This window comes from Cetorhinus maximus, chromosome 31 (genome assembly GCF_964194155.1).
Source record: "Cetorhinus maximus chromosome 31, sCetMax3.hap1.1, whole genome shotgun sequence".
NCBI lineage: Eukaryota > Metazoa > Chordata > Chondrichthyes > Lamniformes > Cetorhinidae > Cetorhinus > Cetorhinus maximus.
This window is the reverse complement of record NC_135909.1, coordinates 3419750-3437326: the sequence shown is the minus strand read 5'-3', so window position 1 is coordinate 3437326 and position 17577 is coordinate 3419750. Positions and strand designations below refer to the sequence as shown.

General features: G+C 50.6%; 1 protein-coding gene across 1 annotated transcript in view; it reads left to right on the top strand.

The window, feature by feature from the left end:
• The window catches only part of vps51 (VPS51 subunit of GARP complex), a 29000-nt gene extending 11836 nt beyond the window's left edge, over nucleotides 1-17164 (top strand). Inside the window, exons 5-10 of the mRNA XM_078532953.1 lie at nucleotides 3806-4592; nucleotides 7379-7591; nucleotides 10799-11017; nucleotides 14483-14604; nucleotides 14828-14915; nucleotides 16182-17164. Of these exons, the coding sequence (XP_078389079.1) occupies nucleotides 3806-4592; nucleotides 7379-7591; nucleotides 10799-11017; nucleotides 14483-14604; nucleotides 14828-14915; nucleotides 16182-16442 (1690 nt within the window). The 3' untranslated portion in view covers nucleotides 16443-17164. The remainder of the gene's footprint in view (nucleotides 1-3805; nucleotides 4593-7378; nucleotides 7592-10798; nucleotides 11018-14482; nucleotides 14605-14827; nucleotides 14916-16181) is intronic.
• Nucleotides 17165-17577: the final 413 nt, after the last annotated feature.

Below are 17577 nucleotides of genomic sequence, written 5' to 3'. Positions count from 1 at the left end.
CCGCTCCCTTCCCTCCGGCCCTTCCCTTCCTGTCGCCCAGCCATCCCCTTCCACTCGCCGGACTTTCCGCCCGACTGGGTGCCAATCTCGCCAACCTCCTTCCTTCCTGGTTTGCCCCCTTCCGCTTTGCCGGCTGGCCAACCCTCTCTGGATCTCCGCACACCCCCTCACCCCCCTCACCCCCGCCCCAGAATGGCCGTTCACTTTACGAACACGACCCTTGCCATCCACAACCATGGTGGGCTGTTGCGATGACGTCCGTGGCGTTGTCGGAAACTTGCCCCTCCTGATTCTGCCCACCCGGCAATGTTTTCATGCACCTGCCCTGCCCAAAGCAAACCAAGGTGGTTATCACCAAACCCCGCCATACTCTGTTCCCTAACTGTCCAGAAAGCTTCTCTTCCTTCCAGCAGCTCACCTTGTCCCACACCTCTTGCCATGCACCCACCCCCCCACCGTTCCACCCTGCACATTACCCCGATTATATCCTCCCTGCTCTCCTCACTCGGCCTCTGCACTGAGCGACTGCTCGCCCTCAGTGCTTTCAATCTCCGAATCGCTCACCCTTACACTCTGAGCTCGCTGCCCCACTTATCCTCCTTTAACCTCTCCTGTTGTATTAACTTCTCATAGCTGTGATGGTAGTCACCCCCCCCCCCTCAAACTTACCATAGAATCATAGAAAAATAGAGCAGAGAGGGAGGCCTAATGGCCTGTGGAGCCTCCACTAGCTCTTTCGAACAATCCAATTATTCCTGCTATCTTTTTCCCTTTCACAGTACTTATCCAATTCCCTTATGAAAGCTACTATTCAGTCTATCTCCACCACCCTATCTACATCCTGGGAGTTACCATTGACCAGAAACTGAACTGGACCAGTCAAATAAATACTGTGGCTACAAGAGCAGGTCAGAGGTTGGGAATCCTGCAGCGAGTAACTCACCTCCTGACTCCCCAAAGCCCGTCCACCATCTACGACAAGGCGCAAGTCAGGCCTTCTGTGCCCGGGGACTGGGATGTTTTATTGACCCTGTTAATCACAGTTTGGTTTAATGTTTGCAAGTTTCCTTTAAATTTTGTCTTTGTTCTTGCAGTTTCCCTTTAAGGGGCTGCCTTTTATTTTGTCCTTAATTTTGTTAATTTAGTTTACTTGGTTGACTCCAAAGAGTTACAAGTCAGGAGTGTGATGGAATACTCCCCACTTGCCCTGGATGAGTGCAGCTCCCACAACACTCAAGAAGCTCAACACCCTCCAGGACAAAGCAGCCCCGCTTGATTGGCACCCCATCCACAAACATTCACTCCCTCCACCACCGACGCACAGTAGCAGCAGTGTGTGTACCATCTACAAGATGCACTGCAGCAACTCACCAAGGCTCCTTAGACAGCACCTTCCAAACCCGCGACCACTACCATCTAGAAGGACAAGGGCAGCAGACACATGGGAACACCACCACCTGCAAGTTCCCCTCCAAGTCACTCACCATCCTGACTTGGAAATATATCGGCCGTTCCTTCACTGTCGCTGGGTCAAAATCCTGGAACTCCCTCCCTAACGGCACTGTGGGTGTACCTACACCACATGGACTGCAGCGGCTCAAGAAGGCGGCTCACCCCCACCTTCTCAAGGGGCAATTAGGGATGGGCAATAAATGCTGGGCCCAGCCAGCGATGCCCACACCCCCATGAAAGAATTAAAAAAAAAACCCTGGCATTCCAAATCCTAATTCCTGGTTGAGTGAGAAATTTTCTCTCACATTTTCCCTGGTTCTTTCGCCAATCGCCTTCAATCTGTCGACGCTTCAGCCATTGGAGAGCTGCTTCTCTTTATTTACTCTTATCTAAACGCTTTGTGATTTTAAAAACCCTCTATCAAATCTCCCCTTAGTTTTGTCTGTTTTAATGCGTGAATCTCTCCTTGACGGCCACGCATCAAACTCCCCACGGAGCCCATTCTGCAGCTGCTAATTTGTTCTACCTCTCCCCTCGATTTGGCTTCTGACAATCTTGTCCCGTGGAAACCAATTACTCACTCTCAACTAGGTCAATCCCTCTACTATCCAAACCCCCCCCCTGCACCCAGTCTTTCTCACCCTCTGGTCAGAGCGGGGCACAGATTTGAGAGCCCCTGGTGCTCGACTGGTGTAGCCTCTTTTTTTTATTTACCCTTTCACGGGATGTGGGCGTCGCTGGCGAGACTCAGCATTTGTTGCCCATCCCTAATTGGCCCTTGAACTGAGTGGCTCGCTCGGCCATTTCAGAGTCAACCACATCGCTGTGGGTCTGGAGTCACGTGTAGGCCCAGACCGGGTAAGGACGGCAGATTTCCTTCCCTAAAAGGGACATTAGTGAACCAGATGGGTTTTTACAACAATTGATGATAGTTGTCATGGTCACCATCACTGAGACTAGCTTTATAATTCCAGATTTATTAATTGAATTGAATTCTACCAGTTGCCGTGGTGGGATTTGAACCCTTGCCCCAAGAAGATCACTCCCACTCTCCTCTAGTGTCCAAACCAACCCGCTGATCTAAGAGATCAATGATAAAACTCCCACCTCCTTTTCCCCACTACCACTCGTCTTCTTAAACCCCTCTTCTTTCCCCCTTCCACCATCACCTCTTAACGACAAATGGCTTGTGCACTTTTTTTTTTCCAAACACAGAAAGAGGCCATTCACCCTGTCCTGTCCATGCTGGCTCTTTTGCGAGAGCAGCTCAGCCAGTCCCACTGCCCCCACCCACCACACACCCCCCACCCCTCTGTAGCCCTGCAAAAATTTTTCCCTTCAGACGAAAGAAGCAAGAGCATCAGGAGAGGCTTTTTCACGCAGCGAGTGGTTAAGATCTGGAACGCGCTGCCTGAGTGTGTGGTGGAGGCAGATTCAAGAAGGAATTCGAATATTATGCGGGGCTATGGGGAGAAGGCACCTGGTGAATTGCTCAGTCGATGAGCTGGCACAGATGTGGCAGGCCGATCTGTGCTGTAATAATTCTGTGATCCTGTGAAGATGATCCAGTTCCCTTCTGAAAGCCACGATTGGACCTGCCTCCGCCACACTCTCAGGCAGCGCGTTCCAGATCCTAACCACTCGCTGCACAAGAGAAATTTCCTCACCTCGCCCCCTGGCTCTTTTGCCAATGCCTTAAATCAGTGTTTGCCTGGTTCGCGACCCTTCCACCAGTGGGAACAGCTTCTCCCTCTCCACTCTGTCTAGACCCCTCCCGATTTTGAACGCCTCTATCAAACCTTCTCTCAACCTTCTTTAGGGAGAAGAACACCAGCTGCTCCAACCTATCCACTGAACTGAAGTCCCTCATCCCTGGAACCATTCTCCTGAATCTTTCCTCCACCCTCTCTCAATCCTTCACATCCTTCCTAAAGTGTGATGCCCAGACAGTGGAGACAGTGTTCCAGTTGAGGCTGAACCAGTGTTTTGTAAAGGTTCACAATAACCTCCTTGTTTTTGGCACTCGATACGCCTCTTATTTATAAAGCCCAGGATCCCCATGCCTTTTAAGCCACTTCCTCAACCTGCTCTGTTCCCTTGAAGGATTTATGCGCATATACCCCTCTGACCCTGTGCCCATTTTGGAATCGTATCCCTTATTTTGTATTCCCCCCTCCACCTCCTTTGCCACTACGATTGCGACTGTCCATACACCAACTGCGTCTGCCGTCTGTCTCCCTCCCTACCTCCCTCCCCGCTTGCCCGTTGGGCTGAACCTTTCCCCCCCAAGGATTGGAGTGGGTGTGGCAATCCGCCGCAAGTTGAACGTTACAGTTTCGTCTGTTTGGTGCAGGGATGCGGGTTCGAGTGCCAAGGAGCTGGCCGAGTGCGTGGAGCTCTTGCTGCAGCTGGAGGAGCCGGCGGAGGAGCTGTGCGACGAGTTCCTGGCGCACGCCCAGTCCAGGCTGGTGGAGGATTTGTCCGCGCTGGAGGCCGAACTGGGGAAGCCAGGGCCCGAGCCCAGGCCCGGGCAGAGTCCCCCCACCCCGCTCTCTGACATCCTGGAGTTCACCGACAAGGGCTGCAACGGCTTCATCAGCAACATGTGCCTGGTGATCGCCTCGTACCAGGACCTGTTCGTCCACCGGCCCGCGGCTGCCAGCGGCCTGGGCAGCCGGGACGTGGCGCAGATGGCCAGCGCCAAGCTGGTGGAGTTTGTCAACCGGCTGATGGGCCGCTACTTCGCCCTGGTGGAGCGGAGGATCCGGGCGGAGAAGGGGGTGGGCGACAACTCGCTGCTGGTCCGGGGGCTCGACCGCTTCCACCGGCGGCTGCAGGCCGTCATCAAGCTCCTGCCCGCCTCCAACATCGCCAGCGAGGGCACGGAGATCGTGGTGCGGGCCGCCAAGGAGCGGATTCGCCAGTACCTGCAGGCGCTCCAGAGCTTTTACACCGACTGCCTGACCGACGTGCGTCAGTCGCTGGCCGCCCCGCGGCTCCTGGGCAAAGACAGCGCCAACCTGGCTGAACTCTTGGGCACCATCTCCGCCTCCATCCTCAACCAGATCAAGTCAGTCCTGGCCTACGTCCACCTGTTTACTGCCAAGGATATCACCTTCTCGAACAAGCCCTACTTCAAGGTGACCGAACCCTCCCACTGGCTTTACTTTTCAGCTCTTGTCTCTTGGCGTTCATCACTTGTCCCCGCTTGCGCTGAGAAGTTGGTGGAACCATGGAGGACTAGGCAGCTTCGGAGGGCATTTAAAGAGTCGGCCATTTTGTTGTGGGTTTGGAGTCTTGTGTAGGCCCAGTTGCCTCAGGGACAGGAATGAACTAGTTGGGCTTTAATGACAATATGACAGCCTCGTATTCTTTACTGAGACCAGCTTTTCCCATTGCTGGATTTTAATTTTTAAACCGAACTCAAATTCTCAAAAGGTGGGTTTGAACATGTGCCCCCCTACATTATCAGTCCAGATGCCTGGGTTGCATGTCCAGTGACCTAACCACTGGTGCCTCCATACTCAGTTGGGGTGGCAGGGTTTTTAAAAAAATTCATGGTATGTGGGTATCGCTGGCTGGGCCCAGCATTTATTGCCCATCCCCAATTGACCCTTGAGGAGGTGGTGGTGGTGGTGAGCTGCCTCCTTGAACCGCCGCAGTCCCTGTGGTGCAGGTACACCCACAGTTGCTGTTAGGGAGGAAGTTCCAGGACCTTGACCCAGGGACAGTGAAGGAACGGCCGATATATTTCCAAGTCAGGATGGTGTGTGGGTTGGAGGGGAACTTGCAGGTGGTGGTGTTCCCATGTGTCTGCTGCCCTTGTCCTTCCAGATGGTGGTGGGGCTTTAGATAATTCGGCACCTCTGGGTTGGGGAGAGGAAAGATCAGCCAGAATTCCTGATGCCTATCCAGTGCTTTTTGCTGATAAGGGGGGAGACTTGCATTAATATAGCACCTTTCACTACTTTAGGATGTCCCGATGTTCTCCAGCTAGTAACTGTTGTTCTATCTGAAACGCAGCAGCCAATTTGTGCACAGCAAGCTCCCACAAACGGTAATGTGATGGTGATTAGATAATCTGATTTACTGACATTCGTTTGGTAGCACAGAACTTGAATATTACTGAAAAAGAGACGAGCTGTCAAAGTTTTTCGTCTTGCACTCATCAGGACAATTTGCAGGAATACCGATTCCTAAAGGGAGCAACAATTTACAGGCGCACCAGGAGCAGGAGTAGGCCATTCGGCCCCTCGAGCCTGCTCCACCATTCAGTACGGCCATGGCTGATTTGCTCGTGTTCGAAATTCCACGTTCCCATCTACCCCCCGATAACCTTAGATTTTTGTTAGGCGAGGGAATCGATCTACCTCTGCCTTAAAAATATTCAGTGACCCCCCCCCAACTCCCGGCCTTCTGAGGCAGAGAGTTCCAAAGTCGCACGACCCTCTGAGAGAAAAAAAATTGCCCTCATCTCTGTCCCTAAAAGGGCGACCCCCTAATTTTAAAACAGTGACCCCCCCTAGTTCTGGACTCACCCACAAGAGGAAACATCCTTTCCACGTCCACCTTGTCAAGGCCGCTCAGGGTCTTGTACACTTCAATCAAATCACCCCCTCACTCTTCTAAACTCCAGTGGAAACAAGCCCAGTCTGTCCAACCTTTCCTCATAAGACAACTCAGCTCATTCCAGGTATCAATCTAGTAATCCTCCTCTGAACCCGCCTCCAACGCACTTACACTCTTTGAGATGTGGTCTCACCGATGCCCCATATAAATGAAGCATAGCATCTTTGCTTTATGTTCAGTTCCTCTCAGTAAAGGATAGCATTCCATTAGCCTTCTTGATGATGTGCAGTATTTGCATCCTAACTTTTTGTGACCCGTGCACTAGAACTCCTAGATCCCTCTGCACCTTGGAACCCTGCGGTCGTTCTCTGTTTAAGTAACACTCTGATTTTTCTAATCTTCCTGCCAAAGTGAACAAATTTTAATTTTCCCTGATTATAATCCATCTGCCAGATTTTTGCCCACTCACTCAACCTATCTACATCCGCCTGCAAACTCCTTATGTCCTCTTCGCAGCCTACTTCATGAGAAGTGAATGCTGATAGGTTGGCAAGTGGACTTTGATTGGTAGAGGTGTTGCCATGGAGAGTGCACCAGCTAACTGATAATTGACTGTAGCAGGTAATAAATGAGAGTAAGAAGTAACTGTCACTTATCAGTTAACTGCTGCATTCTCCATTCTACCAAATCTGAGTTCACTTGGCAATGAATCACTCTCTTCTCGAGCAGTATAAATTGTTGTTCCCTTTTACAATTTGGTATTCTTGCAAATTGTCCTGATGAGTGCAAGACAAAAAGCTTTGACAGCATGTGTCTTTTTCAGCAACACTGATTTACCGATGTTGGTTGAGGGGTAAATATTGGCCCCAAGACACCGGGGAGGACGTGCCCTTGCTTGTCCCTCGCTCTTCTTGCAGTTGGGCTGCGGGATCGTTTACGGGTACCCGAGAAGTGGGGCTGGGGTGTGGCTCAGTTAACATCTTATCTGAAACACGGCACCTCCAACGGTGCAGCAACCCTCAGTACCGCACTGGGAGTGTCGGACTGGATCAGGGGCTCAAGCCTCCTTCTGACGGAGTGGGGGGGGGGGTGGGTAAAGAGAAAGAGTGCCATCCAATGAGCCAGGACCGACACCTCAATTCCACGTGTGTGGATAGCGGATGAAGATGGTTTCTGCCCGCCCACCTTGGTCGAATAGCCCATTGGCTGTTGCACCGAGGAAAGGAACCTTGGTGAGAGAACAGAAACCCGCACAGCTGCTCTCCAGTGAGAGGCAGCACCTCTTTTCTTTTTTTTTTAGTGTGAGAGGGGATCGCGTTGCTTCCTTTCTGCTGACCGGCCCGTGTTGCCTTGACAGGGGGAGTTCTGCAGCCAGGGTGTCCGTGAGGGGCTCATCGTCCGCTTCATCAAGTACATCTGCTACACAGCGCGCCAGTTCTGTGAGACGGCGGGCGAGAAAGGCGCCACGCCCCCGGGCCTGCTCCTGCTGCTGTCTCGCCTCTGCCTGGACTACGAGACATCCACGATCAGCTACATCCTGACCCTGACGGACGAGCAGTTCCTGGGGCAGGTGAGTGACCCGTCGTGTTTTCCGGCCCCGACGACAGATTCCAGTGCAAACCACAGGCAGCAGTGTGTCCGACACCTGGCTTTTGATAAGCATGGGAAAGGTGGGGGAATAACATGGTGTTGGCTGCAGGAAAGGAAGGTTAAACCAAAGGAGGCCCTAATCAACTGAGTCATCGTACACGTGTATCACAGACCCGGGGAGTTAAGAGAAAGGGAAGACTTTGTTGCAATGACCATAGAAACCGATCAGTTTTTAAAAGCGACGTGAAGTTTCCAGCGACGATTGGAAAGAATTGCACGACAAGATTTCACATTTTAAGACTTTTACTGTAACAAACTAACTAAAACCAACAGAGGCTAGACATTGCTTAATAGGCAACTGATACACCAAGCTATAGAAAAGATACTTCTGCATTAACCGATTAACACGACTGAGATGCTTGTGACCCATTTTTTACGTCATGCCACGCTCTCATCAGATTTGTAGCCCCCTTGATTCAAGTCCAAACCCCTCCCAACTTTTTCCTGGCATGTCGGGGCAAGCCTTCCAGTACCCTTTGAAAGCCGCTTCACTCAGTCTTCTGAGTATCTCTGAACTGACTTCCAACAGCAAGGCACCGTCTAACAACTCCTTCGCCCTTACCCTCCATGAGTCTCATCTCTTTGAGTGGAGAACCATTTCCCACCAGCATTCGGCTTGGTGGCAAAACCAACAACTGTCTCTTCCTCTGCTTCTTGCAGCCCCAGCTGTTTCCGTGCACCTCTCTGGGTCTCTTATGTGTCCGTGTTCAGAAAGACCATGTGCCCCTCTTTGGTCTCAAGGTGTTGAAACCTATCACTTGACTTTCAATAGGTTTCTGCCTAGGCCCCTTTCCCCATGACAGTCAAATCACATGGGCCTGTCTCTGGGTAGAATTACTGTGATCTCCATCCCCCACTCAACATTCTGTTTCACCTTCAATTAAAAGAAACATTTTAAACCATAACCACCTAATAAATTCTCGCATTGGTAACAACATGCATTTCTGCAGCACTTTGCATAACCTCAGGACTCTCGCTGCTCTTTGCAGCCAATGAAGTACTTTATTGAAGTGTAGCCACTGTTGTACTGTGGGAAATGTGGCAGCCAATTTGCACACAGCAAGATCCCGCGAATAGCAATGAGATAAGAATCGGATTTTTTCCTAGTCATTAGTCACAACCTGCCAACCTGAGAATGATCTGTTTATCCCTACTCTCTGTTTTCTGTCCATTAACCAATTCTCAGTCCATGCCAGTATATTGCCACCAATCCCATGAACTCTAATTTCACTTACTAACCTCGTGTGTGGGACCTTATTGAAAGCCTTCTGAAAATCCAATTACACCACATCCACGGTTCTCCCTTATCTATTTTGATCGTTACATCCTTAAAAAAAAAACCCCAACAGGTTTGCCAAACATGATTTCCCTTTCATAAATCCATGTTGACTCTACCAAGTTCTACCATTACTTTCTGACTGTCGCATCCTTTATAATAGATTCTACCATCTTCCTTACGACTGATGTCAGGCTAACAGTTCCATAGTTCCTGGTTTACTCTCTTCCTCCATTATAAAATGGCGGTGTTCCATTTGCCACATTCAAATTTGCTGGAACTGTTCCAGAATCTATATACTTTTTGAAGACGACCATTAATAAATCCACCTCTTTCAACACTCTGAGATGTAGATAACAGGTTCAGACAATGTATCTATTTTCAGTTCAAACATGCTATTCCTGTCCTGGGAGTGTTTGATGGGGACAGTGTAGAGGGAGCTTTGCTCTGTACCTAACTCCGTGTTGTACCTGTCCTGGGAGTGTTTGATGGGGACAGTGTAGATGGAGCTTTACTCTGTATCTAACCCCGTGCTGTACCTGTCCTGGGAATGTTTGATGGGGACAGTGTAGAGGGAGCCTTACTTTGTATCTAACCCCGTGCTGTACCTGCCTTGGGAGTGTTTGATGGGGACAGCGTAGAGGGAGCTTTATTCTGTATCTAACCCCGTGCTGTACCTGTCCTGGGAGTGTTTGATGGGGACAGTGTAGAGGGAGCTTTACTCTGTATCTAACCCCGTGCTGTACCTGTCCTGGGAGTGTTTGATGGGGAGAGAGTAGAGGGAGCTTTACTCTGTATTTAACCCCGTGCTGTACCTGCCTTGGGAGTGTTTGATGTGGACAGTGTAGAGGGAGCTTTACTCTGTATCTAACCCTGTGCTGTACCTGCCCTGGGAGTGTTTGATGTGGACAGTGTAGAGGGAGCTTTACTCTGTATTTAACCCCGTGCTGTACATAAGAACATAAGAACTAGGGGCAGGAGTGGGCAATTCAGCCCCTCAAGCCTGCCTCGCCATTCATTACGATCATGGATGATCACATTTTGGCCTCAACTCTAATTTCCTGCCCTCTCCCCATAACCTTTCAACCCGTTACTAATTAAAAATCTGTCTATCTCCTCCTTAAATTTATTCAGCGTCCCGGCATCCACTGCACTCTGAGGTAGTGAATTCCACAGATTGACGACCCTTTGAGAAAAGTAATTCCCCCCGTATCTCTGATTTAAATCTACCACCCCTTATCCTAAAACTATGGCCTCTCGTTTTCACTCCCCTGTCCTGGGAGTGTTTGATGGGGACAGAGTAGAGGGAGCTTTACTCTGTACCTAACCCCGTGCTTACCTGCCTTGGGAGTGTTTGATGGGGACAGTGTAGAGGGAGCTTTACTCTCTATCTAACCCCGTGCTGTACCTGTCCTGGGAGTGTTTGATGGGGACAGTGTAGAGGGAGCTTTACTCTGTACCTAACCCCGTGCTGTACCTGCCCTGGGAGTGTTTGATGGGGACAGTGTAGAGGGAGCTTTACTCTGTATCTAACCCCGTGCTGTACCTGCCTTGGGAGTGTTTGATGGGGACAGTGTAGAGGGAGCTTTACTCTATCTAACCCCGTGCTGTACCTGTCCTGGGAGTGTTTGATGGGGACAATGTAGAGGGAGCTTTACACTGTATCAAATCCCAAGCTGTACTTGACATGGGAGTGTTGGCTGACACTGCATGCATTCCATTCCTCACCTCGATGATCCAGTTCATAAAGATCCAGAGAATACGCACCATATTCAGACATTGTCTGGTATAGTCAATGCAGTGCTGATTGTTGTCCCTTGTTTGATCCTCCCCCCACCCTTTCTTCCCCAGGACCATTCCCCGGTGACCTTGGTGACCGTGCTGTGCGCTGATGCTCGGGAGGCTGCTCAGAAGCTGCTGAATCACTACGTGAAGATGCAGGGCCTGAATGTGTCTCAGATGCTGAGGAAGAGCGTGGAGACCCGGGACTGGATCAACACCATTGAACCACGCAACGTGCGAGCTGTGATGAAGAGGGTGGTGGAGGACATAACCTCTATTGACGTGCAGGTAAAGACGCGCATTTCACAACAGCTTGTAGAATAACCAACGAACTCAGGAAAAAGCGACTGACTCTACGAGTTAGCTCTTGTAAGGTAAAATTCTGTAACGGGTGTTTTGTCCGTCTCTGTTCATTATGGGAAGAAAACCAGCCACTGAATGTTGATACTTCCGACCAGGAGACCTGAATTTACAAGCAATTGAACTCTAGCTGACCTTAGCACCGTTTTACTTAACAGCAATTAGAATGATATCTCAACTCTGGTTAAAGTTACGAGGAGAAATGACACGATCGATGAGACATTGTATAGCCTTTTTGTTTCTTTATTTCTGCACGGTATATGGGTTTCACCGGCAAGGCCAGCGTTTGTTGCCTTTGCCTAATTGCCCTCGAACTGAGTGGCTAGCGAGGCCGTTTTAAAGGGCAGATGAGAATCAACCACATCGCTGAGGGTCTGGAGTCACATGTAGGCCCAGACCGGGTAAGGACAGCAGATTTCCTTCCCTAAAGGGGCATTATTGAACCAGATGGGTTTTTTACAACAATCGATGTTAGTTGTCATGGTCACCATCACTGAAACTTGAATTTAAATGGTGGGATTTGAACCTGTGTCTCTAGAACATTAGTCTGGGCCCCTGGATAACTAGTCCAGCGGTATTACCACCATGCCACCATCTCCCCATCTCTTCGGGACTGAACACTGAGATCGACAATTTCAGACTGTATTCTCTGACCCCCCACTTTGTTTCCTTTTAATTTGCATGTTTCGGTCTTGCTTTTGTTTTTCTCCTATCTTTGCTTTCGGGCGGCAGCTGTTCACCCTTTTGCTACTCTTTAGTACGAGGGGAATTGAAAAATAAAAGTAAGGATGTTGTGCTTCAGTTATACAGGGCATTGGTCAGACCACATCTCTCATACTGTGTGCAGTTTTGGTCTCCTTATTTAAGGAAGGATGTAAACGCGTTGGAGGTGGTTCAGTGGAGGTTGACTAGAGTGATACCTGGAATGAGCGGGTTATTTTTTATTCAGTCAAGGAATGTGGGCTTCAGTGGCTGGGCCAGCATTTATTGCCCATCCCTAATTGTCCTTGAGAAGGTGGTTCTGAGCTGCCTTCTTGAGCCGCTGCAGTCCATGTGGTCTAGGTACACCCCACAGTGCTGTTAGGAAGGGAGTTCCAGGATTTTGACCCAGCGACAGTGAAGGAACAATATTTCCAAGTCAGGATGGTGAGTGGCTTGGAGGGGAATTTCCAGGTAATGGTGTTGTCTTTATGAGGAAAGGTTGGACAGACTGGGCTTGTTTCCACTGGAGTTTAGAAGAGTTGAGCGGTGACTTGATTGAAGTATACAAGATCCTGAACGGTCTTGACAAGGTGGACGTGGAAAGGATATTTCCTCTTGTGGGTGAGTCCAGAACTAGGGGGTCACTGTTTTAAAATTAGGGGGTCGCCCTTTTAGGACAGAGAATTTTTTTCTCTCAGAGGGTCGTGTGACTTTGGAACTCTCGGCCTCAGAAGGCGCTGAAGGCGGGGTCACTGAATATTTTTAAGGCGGAGGTAGATAGATTCTTGTTAGGCAAGGGAATCAATGGTTAACAGGGATAGATGGGAATGTGGAACTCGTAACACAAGCAGGTCAGTCATGGTCTTATTGAATGGCGGAGCAGGCTCGAGGGGCCGAATAGCCTACTCCTGCTCCGATTTCTTATGTTCTTTTTCGCACCTCTTCCAGACACATCTTTTGTTTCTCTGCTTTGCCCCCTTACTGCTCCCTTTGGGCCTGAACAGCCAACTCTCTTGTCATTCAATCGCTCCTGTCTTCCACCCTATCACAGACCTTCCCTTCTGTTCCCTTTTCACCCTCCCCCATTTCGTCGAACGTGTGGCAGCTAAATTTGCCGATGGCGCCAAGATAGGCACGAACGTAAATTGTCAAGAGGAGGTAGAGAGTCTGCAAAGGGATTATAGACAGGTTAAGTGAGTGGACAAAAACTTGGCAGATGGAGTATAATGTGGGAAAGTGTGAACTTGCCTACTTTGGCAGGAAGAATAGTTTACTATTTAAATGGAAAGAGACTGCAAAACTCGGTTTTTCAGAGGGATCTGGAGGTCCTTGTACATGGATCACAAAAAGTTAGTATGCAGATGCAGCAAGTGATTGGGAAGGCAAAGGGAATGTTGGCATTTATTACAATGGGGAATGGAATATAAAAACAGGGAGGTATTACTGCAGTTGTACAGGGCCTTGGTGAGACCACATCTGGAGTACAGCTCTGTTTCTCTCTCCACAGATGCTGCCAGACCTGCTGAGGTTTTCCAGCATTTTCTGTTTTTATTCCTTCTCCTGACCACTGTCCAGTGACCCCTGGATTAGAGAGAGGGGGAAATCAGCCAGAGTTCCTGCCCCTGATCACTGTCCAGTAAAGCCTTGATTAGAGAGAGGGGGAAAATCAGCCAAGGTTCCTGCTCCTGATCATTATCCAGTGAGCGCTGGGTTAGAGAGAGAGGAAATCAGCCAGGGTTCCTGCTCCTGATCACTGTCCAGTGAGCGCTGGGTTAGAGAGAGGGGGAAAATCAGCCAAGGTTCCTGCTCCTGATCATTATCCAGTGAGCGCTGGGCTAGAGAGAAGGGAAATCAGCCAAGGTTCCTGCTCCTGATCATTATCCAGTGAGCGCTGGGTTAGAGAGAGGGGAAATCAGCCAGGGCTCCTGCTCCTGATCATTATCCAGTGAGCGCTGGGTTAGAGAGAGGGGAAATCAGCCAAGGTTCCTGCTCCTGATCATTATCCAGTGAGCGCTGGGTTAGAGAGAGGGGAAATCAGCCAGGGCTCCTGCTCCTGATCATTATCCAGTGAGCGCTGGGTTAGAGAAAGGGGAAATCAGCCAAGGTTCCTGCTCCTGATCATTATCCAGTGAGCGCTGGGTTAGAGAGAGGGGAAATCAGCCAGGGCTCCTGCTCCTGATCACTGTTCAGTGACCCCTGTGTTAGAGAGATGAGGAAATTAGCCAGGACTCCTGCTCCTGATCACTGTCCAGTGACTCCTGTGTTAGACAGATGAGGAAATCAGCTAGGGCTCCTGCTCCTGATCACTGTCCAGTAAAGCCTGGGTTCGAGGGAGGGGAGAATCAGTTGGAGACATGCAGACTTTAGGTCAGAAAGGAACTGATCTCCGCTGTGCTGCTCCCTCAGCCTATGCTCTATAAGTTTGAAAACACTCGATTGTCAAGGATTGCACATGAATCCCAGGTACCAGGAGGCTTTGGAACTGTCCCAACAGGTGTCTGTGTTTTTGGGGAGGGGTAAGTCAACATGGGAGGGATTGTCATAGGGACTTGAAAGGGATTTGGACAGGCTCCCCGGAGAAGGGGTCTACGGGAGGCTTGGGCGTGTTTATGGAATGGAGAAGGGGGAACGACGTTTTAACCCAAAGCCGCAGCCCCTGTTGATGCTCTTTTGCTTCTCTGTCCTGTTTAGGTCGGTTTGCTGTACGAAGAAGGTGTGAGGAAGGCGCACAGCAGCGACTCGAGCAAGAGGACCTTCTCTGTGTACAGCAGCTCACGTCAGCAGGCACGCTATGCCCCGAGCTACACCCCCAGGTAACTGTAAGGGGCTGTCAGCGGCGGTAGCGGTGGGGGGAAGGGGAGAGATTACAGCTATCGGTAAGCAGAACCCCTGTTGCCCTCTCTGGAATTTACACAGGACAAACCCTAGTCAGAGACTTCACCTCACTGCATGGCTTTACCCCTCACTTGTGGCCTCTGTTGCTAAATAGTTTCATCACAAAACAATTTAGCCTCCATCAACTTTTTGTTGCTGCAGTGCTCCGATGGACACCAACCTCCTGAGTAACATTCAGAAGCTGTTCTCCGAGCGGATAGACATCTTCAGCCCTGTCGAGTTCAACAAGGTGAGCTCTTTGTTTGTGGGTTATTATACCTCCCTCTGACCTGACGTCTAGATGTCCGAGCTCTTAACCCCACCCCAAGGGCGGTCGTTCAGTCCGAGCCTCTGGCTGCTCAGCCTCGTGTCCGGTTTAACCCCTTGTCTGCCGCCGTCAAGCTCCTCTTGCCTCTGGAGTGTTGCCCATGTCTGGTCACTCGGTCGCTCACCACTGATGAAACCTTCGTCGTGGTCTTGATCGTTTTGAGGTATCGGTTTCTGTAACCCTCTGCTCCCGCCCCTCACCGTCAACTGGTCCACAGCATAACCTCGCCTTCCTCACGTATTCACCACCCTGACAGCCTCAACTGACGTCCACTTCCCCCTCGGTGTGTTAGCCTCGGCCTGCAAGGCCCTCAGCAGCCGGTTTTGAGGCATCCCAGCATTTGGACTGTCTCCTCTTTCCTTCACAGCACCTAACTTTGCAAATCCCTGGCCTACCCGTTCCCTGGAGAGGCTTCCCCCCACAACCCCCCCCCGCCTCTCTCTTGTGTTTCTCAGCCTCGTGTTTAAATCCCTTCATGGCCTTGCCCCTTCCCTACCTCCGTAATCTCCCTCAACTTCCCGGGATCTCTACACCCCTCCAATCCTGGCCTCTCCCGCATCCCTGATCTGGTTGTAACCTCAACTCCGCGCTCTTGAAAACCGACCTCTTTTGACCAGTTTTTGGTCACTTAAGAACATACAAAATAGGAGCAGGAGGAGGCCATTCGGCCCATTCGAGCCTGCTCTGCCTTTCAATAAGATCGTGGCTGATCTGTTTGTGTTTCGAGTTCCACATTCCCATCTACCCCCCCACCGATAACCTTTGATCCCTTGCCTCACGAGAATCTATCCACTAAGATAAAAGCAAAATACTGCGGATGCTGGAAATCTGAAACAAAAACAGAATTACCTGGAAAAACTCGGCAGGTCTGGGCAGCATCGGCGGAGAAGAAAAGAGTTGACGTTTCGAGTCCTCACGACCCTTCGGCAGAACTGTTGAACTGTTCTGTTGAAGGGTCATGAGGACTCGAAACGTCAACTCTTTTCTTCTCCGCCGATGCTGCCCAGACCTGCTGAGTTTTTCCAGGTAATTCTGTTTTTGTTTTTGGATTTCCAGCATCCGCAGTAGTTTTTTTTGTTTTTAAGCGCCTTAGGATGTTTGACTCTGTATACGCGCGATATGAATATGTTCTAACAGCGGCGGCAGGCCCTAACCGACGCCGCTTTCTGGCCAACTTCTTCTCCCCAGGTCTCCGTCTTGACGGGAATCATCAAGATCAGCCTCAAGACGTTCCTGGAGTGCGTGCGGCTGCGCTCGTTCGGCCGCTACGGGCTGCAGCAGATCCAGGTGGACTGTCAGTACCTGCAGCTCTACCTCTGGCGCTTTGTCTCCGACGAGAACCTCGTCCACTTCCTGCTGGACGAGATCGTGGGCAGCACCGCCCACCGCTGCCTTGACCCTGTCACCATGGAGCAGATCGTCATCGAGGTCATATGCGAGAGGGGCTAAACCGGTGTCCGGGATTGGGGGCGGAGGGTGGGTGGGGGTGGAGGAGATGGGTGCTGGGGTAGTGGGGTGGGGGAAGAGTTGCACATTCCCGGCAGGCGAACTGGTCAAAATGCTTCGGTTGCTCTTTGCAAGCGTTCATCTGAAACAGTCAGGGACAGGTTTGAGGCTGTTTAGAGTTGCCGCAAAGTTTGGACGCCACTTTGATCGGTTTGCTCATCCGCTTCACTCCCCCTCCCCTCAGCGGATAAGATCATCAGCATTAGGAGCAGGAGTAGACCATTCAGCCCTTCGAGCCTGCTCCGCCACTCAACACGATCGCGGCTGATCACCTACATCAACTTCGCTTTCTCACCCTACCCCTTGGCTCCTCAAGTGCCCAAAAATCTACTCACCTCCTGACTTGAATGCGTTCCGACGACCGAGCGCCCACAGCCCTCATCTCTTGTGCATCGTGTTCCAGCGTCAAACTGTCCGGCCTTCACGCTCCGTGGCCTGGGGGGGTGGGGTTGGGGGGTGGGGCTTGTGTGTATTGTTTGAATGTGTGCTGAGAGTTCTGCTGTAACTCATTGTGACTCCAGCATCTTGTAAATGTACCGGATGGTGCATTTTAAATCTGCAAAAAAAAAAATATATAAATATATATATATCTACGTCTGTATATTGTGGGAAAACGAGCATTAAATCACAGGTCATTCAGAATAAAACCTATGCCTTCCAAACTCTGCTCGGTGTAGATTTGTGTTTGAAAGGTCTGAATGATAATCGGCTGTGGTTCAGTGGGTAGATCTCTCGCTCCTTGAGTCTAGGCTGACACTCCCGGTGCCGATACTGAGGGAGTGCTGCACTGCCGGAGGCCCTTTCGGATGAGATGTTAAACCACCCCCTCAGGCGGATGGCAAAGACCCCGTGGCACTCTTTCGAAGAAGAGCAGGGGGGAGTGCCCTGGGCCATACTTTATCCCTCAAGTCAACGTCACTGCAAAATATTACCTAATCGTTACCGCTGTGTTGTTTGTGGGAGCTTGCTGTGCGCCAATTGGCTGTTGCCTTTCCTACATTACAACAGTGCCTGTGTGTCAGAGACGGTTCCTTGGGGGTAGAGTGCTTTGAGACGCCTTGCGGTTGGTGACAGGCGC